Source organism: Hypanus sabinus, chromosome 15 (genome assembly GCF_030144855.1).
Source record: "Hypanus sabinus isolate sHypSab1 chromosome 15, sHypSab1.hap1, whole genome shotgun sequence".
Lineage (NCBI taxonomy): Eukaryota > Metazoa > Chordata > Chondrichthyes > Myliobatiformes > Dasyatidae > Hypanus > Hypanus sabinus.
The window spans coordinates 57,589,674-57,601,248 of NC_082720.1; the positions used below are offsets into that span (position 1 = coordinate 57,589,674).

Sequence of the window (11,575 nt, forward strand, 5' to 3'; positions counted from 1 at the left end):
AGCCATTCCATTTAATGAGACGAATTTAATTTCTACATCAAAATGTCTTTGTGCGTATTGATTTCGATCCTCATATCTATTTGCTATCTATTGCTTTCTATCCTATTTTTTTCAGGATTTTGTAGATCCAATGACTGCGACACCAGTTTCTGGAATCCCACGTGATTCTCTTTCGCCTGTCTATCCTTTTTAAATTTTATCGAAATTCTCGTGGGTTGTCTGTATTTGATGCGCAATATTTTTGAATAATAATAACGTTATTTATGGAACAATTTTCATACACAGGACGTAGTTGAATCTGCTTTACAATGGGTTGTAAGTATAAACAGGGAAATAAATTGAAAATAGAAGAAAAAAAAGTTTTTTGTTTTAAAAACTAAATAAATTTTCTTTCAGTTAGCATTTAAAAGTGTCTAATGAGTCTGCATCGCTTATAATTTTAGGTATTGAATTCCACAGTTAAGAAGCATAGCTCAAGACAGCTAACCTGTCAATTATCTTTTGTGGAAGCTTTTTTAAATCTAAGAGATTGGCAGTAGAAGAATTAAGAGCTGGACCAGGATTATAAAGCGAAGACAATTTTGCGATGTTCACCGGTTCTAGACCATTAAGAACATTAAAAACAAGACAGAGAACTTTAAAATCACTACTATAAAGTACAGAAAGCCAATACAGAGTAGCCAGTACAGTAGTAATATGTTCCCTCATCTTGGATTTGGCATTAAAGTATAACAGCAGCGTTCTAAATATTTTGAAGTCAGGTAATAGATTGTTTTGGAAGAACAGCATTGCTGTAATCTAGTCAGTTTGATATAAAGGCGTGAATTAACTTTTCAGAATCATTGCGTGACAGAAGTGAACGTACCTTTGCAATATTTCTTAAGTGTGGAAATGCTGCTCTGGTCACTTTCTTTATGCGGGATTTAAAATTCAAATCTGAATCAAGGATAACACAATGGCGTGTTACTTCTGAATTTACAAGGGGAGCCAAATTTATCAGGAAGTTTATCTCTTTTGAATTTGAGAACAACCAATGGCATTTCAGTTATATCTTCAATTATCTTCATTTTATTTTAGGAAATTGGAGCTTATCCATTGTTTTTATTGCAACTACATCAGAAGTCAAAGAAAATAGGATGTTATCATCAGGCTCAGTTGTGTATCATCTGCATAACTGTGGAAATCAATATTATGCTCTCTAATTATGTCTCTGAAGGCCAGTATATATAAGGCGAAGAGTAAGGGACTAAGACTGCTTCCCCGAGTAACACCAAAAGGTACACTTTGTCTCTTAGAAAATTTGGCTACAAGACAAAAGCAAACAAAAATTTTAAGATATATGATCATAACCAATTAAGGGCACTAAGAGACCAATCCATTCCTCAAGACAATCCAAGAGAGTGCTATAGTCATTTTTTTCGAAGGCAGCACTTCGATCTGGAAGAATTAGAACTGAGATTCTGTTGGCAACACTGCTGAACCAAAGGTCTCCGACGGCTTCAGTATAGGTTGTCTCAATGCTGTGGGTTGCTCAAATCCTGACTGAATTTTTTCTCTCTTTCATAAAGTTGTTGAGTTGGTTGAGTTGAGAAATGACTTGCTCAAGAATCTTGTTTAGGAAGGGAATATTTGATAAAGGCCTGCAGTTAGCTGGTGCCTCACAATAGATGTTTGGCTTCTTAAATAGCGTTTTGACTGCCACTGTTCAAAGGCATGTGGAAAAACATCAGTTTCAATTGATAGAAACATAGAAACATAGAAAACTACAGCACAATACAAGCCCTTCGGCCCACAAAGTTGGGCCGAGAATGTCCCTACCTGAGAAATTACTATGCTTACCAATAACCTCATTTTTTAAGCACCATGTACCTATCCAAAGGTCTCTTAAAAGACCAGATTGTATCCGCCTCCACCACCGTTGCCGGCAGCCCATTCCACGCACTCACCACTCTCTGAGTAAAAAAACTTACCCCTGATATCTCCTCTGTACCTACTCCCCAGCCTCTTAAACCTGAAAACATGAGGAAATCTGCAGATGCTGGAGATTCAAGCAACACACACAAAATGCTGGTGGAACGCAGCAGTCCAGGCGGCATCTATAGGGAGAAGTGCTGTCGACAGCGCATCTCCCTATAGATGCATCTTAAACCTGCGTCGTCGTGTGACAACCATTTCAGCCCTGGATAAAGTCTCAGACTATCCACATGATCAATGCCTCTCATCACCTTATACAACTCTATCAGGTCACCTGTCCTGATCCGGCGCTCCAAGGAGAAAAGGCCGAGTTCACTGAACCTATTGTCATAAGGCATATTCCTCAATCCAGGCAACATTTGTAAATCTCCTCTGCACCCTTTCTATGGTTTCCAAGGCTGACCAGAGACTTAATGCTAGACATCGTGGCATGCTGGTGTATATTTTACACAAAGTCAAAAGCATTAGCTTTTGCTTAGGAAAATACAATGGAGAGTATTGAATGAAGGGACTTTCACCAAATTTTGAATAGCTATAGAAAAAATCCGATTTATTCGGCTATTTATTGTCCACAGAAACATATTTTACCTCATATAAATGAAAATGTTGTTAATGGATTCGTTTACATTATACACAGAGAGGTTAGTCATCTGGCAAAACAGTTGTGTTTTAATTTTTCCTTTGGTTTTGTGCACGGTGTGAGCGCGACAATTACATGAGAATTAATTAACAGGTGGTCATGACTATAAAAGCAAGATGAAACTGGACTCTGCATGTAATTTGATTATTTACAAGAGGAGACATGTGGTTGAATTTGATCGAGATTCCCATGGGTTTACCACATGTTAAGTTTTTTAAATTTTCACAACATAGTTTCAGAAACTACGATTCTGGAATGTAATTTTGACAGAAATCAAAATCATCTAGAATGCTAAAATAAATATCAATTGTGCACCATTAAATGTAACAAACTGCGCTAAATTACGTAGTTCTGGCTTTAAGAAATGAGCTGTATTCTAATTGGTCAGATATGTATGCTGTATTATCGGCCAATCAGAAGCTGAGATGTGACTGGTGATCCGCACGGCCCCCTTCAGTACCCAGCCGCCATCGCCTAAGATCAGACGCCGTGAACACTGCAGAGTACGCAGCATTGGAGGATTTAAACGCGGATCTTTTCGAATTGGAGAGAAAAAATAATAATATTTCGATGTAAGCAACAGTGTATAACAAAAGGTACGGACATTTTCTGCATCGTATTTTCCCATTTATATAAATCGCTGTGAAAAGGCATTGTCTCGAGTCGAAACCATTGGAATGATTTCTCCTGGAAATGAGAGATAATATAAACTGGCTAGTGAAATATCAAATATTTTACTGTTTGATCACCTCTTGGAATGTTGTTTGTGGCCACATTCGTTATTCTGTTCCCGAGGAATTGCAAATAGGTGCCTTTGTTGGAAATATCGCAATTGATTTGGGGTTAAATTTAAAGCAGCTGACGGCTCGCAGATTGCGGGTGGCGCCCAGTTCGAGGAAGCAGTATGTTGACGTTAATTTGGAGAACGGGATTATATTTGTGAATGGAAGAATCGACCGGGAGCAACTTTGCGGGCCGAGCACCGAATGTGTTTTGTCATTCAACGTTGTGCTTGAAAATCCCCTCGTCCTGCACCAGGTGGAAGTGGAGATTCTCGATGTAAATGACAACGCTCCCAGTTTTCCTAAAAGACAGATCCGCCTGGAAATCTCAGAGAGTAGGGCACCGGGAGCGCGATTCCACCTCGAGGCCGCGCATGATCCGGATATTGGAACTAACTCCTTACAGACATACAAGCTCCTTCCCAATGAATATTTCATTCTTGATGTGCAAGAACGAGAAAGGTTAGGAAAGCTACCAGTATTGGTGCTACTGAGGGCTTTGGACAGAGAAACGATATCTACCCATCAGTTATCTCTGGTTGCCGAAGACGGTGGAGTCCCTGTGAGATCAGGGACGGTCCAGGTAACAATCAGAGTGAACGATGCGAATGACAACTCTCCTGTTTTCTCACAGTCGGTTTATCAGGTGAATATGTTGGAATCGGCTCCCATAGGAACTCTGATTATCACGTTAAATGCCACTGATTTGGACGATGGTCCGAATGCAGAGATAAAGTACGACCTTAGCAGCCATAATTCGGCTGAGATTCGTGCATTAGTAGGAGTGAATTCTAAATCTGGGGAAATCATACTGAAAGGGCAGTTGGACTATGAAGAAAGACAATCTTTTGTAATTAATGTTCACGCAATCGATAGTGGGCATCTCCCAATACCCCAGTACTGCGATGTGTTGGTGGATGTAATCGACGTGAATGACAATGCCCCTGATCTTTTGGTGACATCCATGTCAAATGCTGTGGCAGAAAATACTCCAGTGGGAACTATTATCGGCCTTATCAGTGCAGAGGACAAGGATTCTGAGAGAAATGGTCAAGTGCAATGTCGAATTCCGAATGAACTTCCCTTTAAATTAAATTCCTCTATAAATAACAATTGGAAACTATTTATACAACATGCATTGGATCGCGAAACTACCTCGAGGTATGACATTACTGTAATTTGCGCTGATACAGGGGATGCTCCTCTAACATCCAAGAAAACGATCAGCGTAGAAGTTTCAGATATAAATGACAACGCGCCAAGTTTTACGCAGTCTGTATACACGGCTAATATAATGGAAAACAACGATATTGGCGATTCGATATTCTCCCTGACAGCTTTCGATCCAGACTCGGGACAGAATTCCCTATTGAATTTTACTATCCTGAATTCACCAGTAGTCTCATATGTCTCCATCAACCCGCAGAGTGGTGTCATATTTGCTCGGAGGTCTTTTGACTACGAGATTTTGAAAAACTTCCAGATTCAAGTTCAGGTGCAGGACTCTGGAGTCCCAGCCCTCAGCAGTAACGTTACAATTGATGTTGTTATCCTTGATCAGAACGATAATGCCCCAGTGATAGTGCATCCTTTACCGGAGTATGGGTCAACAGTAATGGAGACAATAAGCAGGTTCGCTGAACCTGGATACTTCCTTGTCAAGGTCTCCGCTACTGACGCTGACGCTGGTCTGAACGCCCGTCTATCTTATGACATTTTTCAGGCTACTCATCGCGATCTCTTCACTGTTTCAGCAGGCACCGGTGAAGTTTGGAGTATCCGCGGTATTCAGAGTAAAGACGCTTCAAAACAAAGGCTGGTGATTGTTGTGAAAGATCATGGGACGCCCTCACTTTCAGCCACAGTAACCATAGTAATATCTGTGACTGGAGATGAAAAGATTTTCAGTGCCACCAGTTTAAATAAAGATCGCGAGATCTCTCCTGATGTGAACCTTTACTTACTCATGGCATTAGGGACAACGTCTATAATTTTTCTCGTAATTTTAATTATTCTTGCGATTATAGTTAATAAAAGCAGAAGTGGAATGGGATGCCAATACTATTCTCTGGATACCTGTTGTTGTTTGGAAACAAGGAATTTCCTAAATGGGACTCAAAAAGCCAGTAGAAGTCTTCAAGTACCACGGAACTATGTTGAGGTATTCGGAGGTGATCCACTTTCTCAGAGTTTCCGTTACGAATCGTGTTCCACGCTGCACAGCGTGAAAAGAGACTACGCAACCTCACACAACTGCGCACAATCTGTAGTGATGCACAACGCGGAGAAAAGTACGATTGGGAAAGGAAATGGAGAAATGGTAAGTTTGCAAGCCTGGAACAGCAATTCAAAAGCGATCTACTGCGCAAAAGAAAAGTAATTGTTTGGCCCATTTCTTTTGCGAAGTTGATCGCCTTATTATTTGAATTTCTACATGCTGACTGCGTATTATATTTTAAATAAGTTGAGAAAATCCAGGAGCATACATTTGGATGTGTTTGCGGCGAGCACTTCATTTGAAAACAGCCGTTTTCCCCATTTTGTTTCTTTTAGGTCACTTTGTATTTAAATTCTGAAGGTAGATAGCCATGTACCTATTGGGAAGCAGAAATAAAAATTAGCGTAATATACTGCTGAAATTGCAGCAACATCTGTGAAGAGAGAACAAAGCGTCCACGATTGTATCTGATGACCCTAAGTGGCAGCTCGATGTAAGGTGAACAGTCTGGAATGTTATATTTGCGTTTCTCTCCACAGTGTTGATTAACATAATGAACAGATTTCAAATTAACATATTTCAAATCGTTTTGGGGCACTATTTAGTATGTAAATGATCGAATATAGTTTATCCACTGCCAGTAAACATAGAGCTTCGATCTGGACACTATCGGCCTCAGTATGTATTGTGGGAAGTACCTATTCAATCTGAAAGAGAATGTTTCAACAAATATCTGAGTATCTCCTTCCTAGTGGTGGAAGGGCACGAAGAGTGTTGAACGCGCACAGAAACTAGGGGCGTTCTCACTTCTGACAGTGTATGATTGAACTCATTCACAATTTTCGGATGAACAGTAGTATATTGGACAATTTGGAGAAATGTCACCCGGTTATTCCAATGAATTCCGTGATGGACTGAGTGAACAATTAGGTTGGTATGTACTGTTAAACAGGGTGGAGGCTTTGATTTGATGACGTTGAGTATTCTAGGTGTCGTTGCAGTTACCTATCCAGAGACAGATAACTGCAAGTGGCAGAAGACTAGAGGAACACCTAAATGCCAAACTTCTGGTGTCCTATCAAAATCATAGCATTTATGTATCTACTTTAATAACTTGTAATAAATAATGAGGCCTTTGTGAATTCATTGCCGGCAGTATAACTTAATTCGTGGAGAAACGGTTGTCATACCTGTTGCCAGAGTGACTATGCCTAGTAATTCTGTTATTTTATAGGAATGGTTCTTAAGTCAAAGAAGCAACTTTATGTAGTTTGTTCCACGTGAGGAAGGACTGCATGCTTATCTGACGATCGTTGAATATAAATTAACATCGTGCGGTCAACAGTGAATATTCCCGCTCGTAATATTGTGCTAGTGTTTTCCGAAGTCTCTGAGATGGAAGAGAACGAAAGGTCCTTGGGAATTGTTGCAGGCATGGTTTGCGTAGGGGATCAGTATTCTGCAACTATCAAAGTCAGGATTTCTTATATGTCGGATATGTGAGTCAGATGCAGTGTTTCTCCCATCAATGTTCCCTTGAAATGCTGGAGAGACACCTTCATGAGGCTCCTGTTTTGATAAATCTCCCTGAATTTAATGTGTATAGCTTCCTAGAGTTAGATCCAGGATTGGTGAAGGAAATAAGATAAATAGCTCCCAGTAAAGTTAAAGGTAGAGCAGGGATAAAACCATAACTGATGAAATTTCTTGAGAGAATATAGACTTTCGAGTCAGTAGATTGGCATTGGGGAGATTATCTACTTTTATTCCTACAATAATTGCCATAGATTTCGTCTGATATGTGGAATGGAAGGCAATTCAATGGCAGACGTTATGGCATTCTAGTTTACAGTTTAAGCAAAGTCGCTCTGATTTGCTTTGGCTTCAGGAAAGACCATGAAGAATACTTGTACATAAAACCTTAAGTTATGAAATGTTATGGATGAAATCTACTCGCTATTTATTCTGGACAGCAGGAGTTTGAAACATGTTTCGTTATTCTAATGAAAATATTATGGGTGTATTCGTTTAAAATGATGAAAAATTAAATTACTTGGCTTGGTAAAGCAGTTCCATTATTGTTCTTCTTTCAATTCTGTTCAAAAGGGGGAACTGCAGTGCTTCATGACTATTAATTAACAGGAGGCCACGACCGTGAAACAATGAAAAAACAAATATACAAAGAGCATGCACTGCATGCTCGGTAAGAGAATCTACTTTGCTGTGTTTGATCGTGTTTTTGAAGGCTTTTACTACAGTAATTTTTTAAGATATTCGTTGTATCTAATTTACTCAAACAACGATTCAGGAGCTAAATTTCTGCAAAAATCTGAATAATCTACAATACTGAAATTAATTTCAACTGTGCACTATTAAACGCAACAACGATGCGCCAAATAGAGCACCACTTGCTTTAAGAAATCAGCTGAATTCCAATTGGGCAGATATGACTGCTGCTTTCTCCGCCAATCAGAAGCTGAGATGTGACTGGAGATCCGCACAGCCCCCTTGAATACCCAGCCGCCATCACGTAAGATCAGACGCCATGAAAACTGAATAGCAGGCAGCACCGGAGGATTTATACACGATTCTTTTCGAATTAGAGAATAAAAAACGACAACATTTCAATGGAAACAGTAGGGGAAATAACAAGAAGGTACGGATATTCTCTGATTCTCCATTTTACCATTTAAATAAATCGCTCTTATAAGGCATTGTCTCGGATCGAAACTATAGGAATGATTTCTCTTGGAAATGAGAGATAATATAAACTGGCTAGTGAAATATCAAATATTTTACTGTTTGATCACCTCTTGGGATTTTGTTTATGGCCAGATTCGTTATTCTGTACCCGAGGAATTGCAACTGGGTGCCTTTGTTGGGAATATCGCAATTGATTTGGGGCTTGATTTAAAGCAGCTGTCGGCACGTAAATTGCGGGTGGCGCCCAGTCCGAGGAAGCGGTATGTTGACGTCAATTTGGAGAATGGAGTTTTATTTGTGAATGAAAGAATCGACAGGGAACAGCTTTGCGGACCGAGCCCTCAATGCGTTTTGTCTTTCAACGTTGTGCTTGAAAATCCCCTCGGTCTGCACCAGGTGGAAGTGGAGGTTCTTGATGTAAATGACAACTCTCCCAATTTCCCGAAAAACCAGATCCGGCTGGAAATCTCAGAGAGCAGGGCACCGGGAGCGCGATTCCCCCTTGAAGCTGCGCACGATCCGGACATTGGGACTAATTCCTTGCAGACATATCAGCTCCTTCACAATGAATATTTCACTGTTGATGTACAAGTGCATGATGGCATAGGGAAGTTCCCAGTATTGGTGTTGCAAAGGGCTTTGGATAGGGAAACGTTATCGACCCATAGGTTAACGCTACTTGCAGAAGACGGCGGAGTCCCGGAGAAGTCGGGCACGGTCCAGGTAACAGTCACAGTGAATGATGCGAATGACAACCCTCCTGTTTTCTCACAGTCGGTTTATAAGGTCAATCTGCTAGAATCAGCTCCCATAGGAACTCTGATTATTATCATAAACGCCACTGATTTGGACGATGGTCCGAATGGAGAGATAACGTACGCCCTCAGCAGCCACAATTCAGCTGCAGTTCATGAATTAGTCGCTGTAAATTCCAAAACTGGTGAAATCAGACTGAAAAGGCAATTGGATTATGAACAAAGCAAAACATTTATTATTAATCTTGAAGCAGTCGATAACGGCCCTTACCCAATGCCCCAGCACTGTGATGTCTTGGTGGATGTTATTGATGTAAATGACCACGCTCCCGAACTGTCGGTGACGTCCATCACCAATTCCGTGACAGAAAATGCTCCAGTGGGAACTGTTATCGCCCTTCTCAGTGCGGAAGATAACGATTCTGGGCAAAATGGGCATGTAGAATGTAGAATTCCGAATAATGTTCCGTTTAAGTTAGATTCCCCTGTGAACAACAATTGGAAACTGTTTGTACAGCACGTGCTGGATCGCGAGACTACCTCCAGGTATGACATTACTGTGACCTGTACGGATGCAGGGACGCCTCCCCTCACATCCAAGGAAACGTTTCAGGTGGAAGTTTCAGATGTAAATGATAATGCGCCCAGTTTTACGCAGTCTGTATACACGGCAAATGTTATGGAGAACAACGTTATTGGGGGATCCATATTTTCCCTGACAGCTTTTGACCCAGACAGAGGACCGAATGCTCGTCTGAAATATACTATCCTGAATTCATCGCTAGCTTCTTATGTCTCCATCAACTCGAAGAGTGGTGTCATTTATGCTCAGAGATCGTACGACTACGAGATACTGAAAATTTTCCGGATATACGTTCGGGTGCAGGATTCAGGAGTCCCGCCCCTCACTAGTAATGTTACAATTGATGTTGTTATCCTTGATCAGAACGATAATGCCCCGGTGATCGTGCATCCTCTGCCCGAGTATGGGTCAACAGTAATGGAGACAATAAGCAGATCTGCTGAACCTGGATATCTCGTTGCCAAGGTCTCAGCTACTGACGCCGATACTGGTCAGAATGCTCGTCTGTCTTACCACATTTTTCAGGATACCCATCCCGATCTCTTCACTATTTCAGCAGACACCGGTGAAGTTTGGACTATCCGTGATATTCAAAACAAAGACGCTTCAAAACAAAGGCTGGTGATTGTTGTGAACGATAATGGAACGCCCTCACTGTCAGCCACAGTAACCATAGTAATATCTGTGACAGGTAGTGAAACGATATCCAGCGCCACAGGTCTAAGTGAAGATCGTGAGCTCTCTCCTAAACTGAACTTTTACTTAGTCATAGCGTTAGGGTCCACATCTTTAATTTTCCTCGTAATTTTAATTACTCTTGCTATTAAAGTTCATAATAACAGAAACGGAATGGAATGCCAGTACAATATTTGTTGCTGTATGGAAACAAGCAACTTTCTAAATGGAACTCAGAAAGCCAGTAGAAGCCTTCAGATTCCACCGAACTATGTTGAGGTATTTGGAGGTGATCCACTTTCTCAGAGTTTCCGTTACGAGTCGTGTTCGACTTTGCAGTCTGTCAAAAGGAACTTCACGGCCCCCCACAAGCATGGACAATCTGCAGGTATTACCTTCGCACAGCAGGAACCTCTTGAGAAGGGAAGTGCAGGAATGGTAAAGCCTAAAATCTACAGCTGCCATACAAATAACGAGGTGAGTTAATTCGCAAAAGAAAAGAAAGCGTTTTGTAAATTTGAGGGCTTATAATAAATGGGTCGAAATTATTATCTATATCAAAATGTTCCTTTGCATACGAATTACGATTCTCATGCCTACCTGTAATATATTCATTTTTATTCTATGTTTTCATGATTTTGTAAGATTATGCGTATTTTCAATGCGTTGCTACACCAGTTGCTAGAATTTCTCGTGATCCTCTTACGACTTTCTTTCCAATTGTATTTTATCGCGTTGCTCGTTGAGGGAGATGTGGTGTTAATCGGGTCTATATTTGCCACACGTTTTACTTTAACCTTGTTGAATTGAACTGAGCAACCAGTTGAACGTGTTTGCTATGAACACTTCATTTGAAAGCAGCTGTGCTCCACAAATTTCTATGATCATCTTTTAGTTGAAAGCCTGAAGGGATAATAAAAGCATTTGTTGCTGAAAAACGAAAACAAAAATGAACGCTGTATGCTGAAGATAACCAAAAAATAAGTAAGTAGAGCGAGAACCAAGGGTTCAAGTTCACAGTCGATAGTCTTATATCGGACGTTATGTAAGGTGAACAGGATGGGAAATTATATTTGCATTTTCTCCATTAGTGATGCTAGATATATTGAGCATTTCGATACACTTTATTTTCTTACTTCATTTCGAATTATCTAAGGCATATTATGAATTGCTTTCAATCTAGAGCTTCTTTATGCATATTATGCAACTCTGACTGTATTGTGGCAGACGTCTATACATTCTGTG

The 11,575-nt window shown here is 40.4% G+C and overlaps 1 protein-coding gene across 1 annotated transcript; it reads left to right on the plus strand.

Annotated features, from left to right (window-relative positions):
- Window positions 1-3,307: 3,307 nt before the first annotated feature.
- On the plus strand, window positions 3,308-5,776 carry LOC132405251 (protocadherin-10-like). Its single transcript, XM_059989935.1, has one exon. The coding sequence runs from the start codon at window positions 3,308-3,310 to the stop codon at window positions 5,774-5,776; it is 2,469 nt and encodes an 822-aa protein (XP_059845918.1).
- The last annotated feature ends 5,799 nt before the right edge of the window (window positions 5,777-11,575 follow it).

Bases quoted from the DNA above. Each gene is read 5' to 3' on its own strand.
- LOC132405251 (XM_059989935.1), top strand. From the start codon at position 3,308: ATGAGAGATAATATAAACTGGCTAGTGAAATATCAAATATTTTACTGT.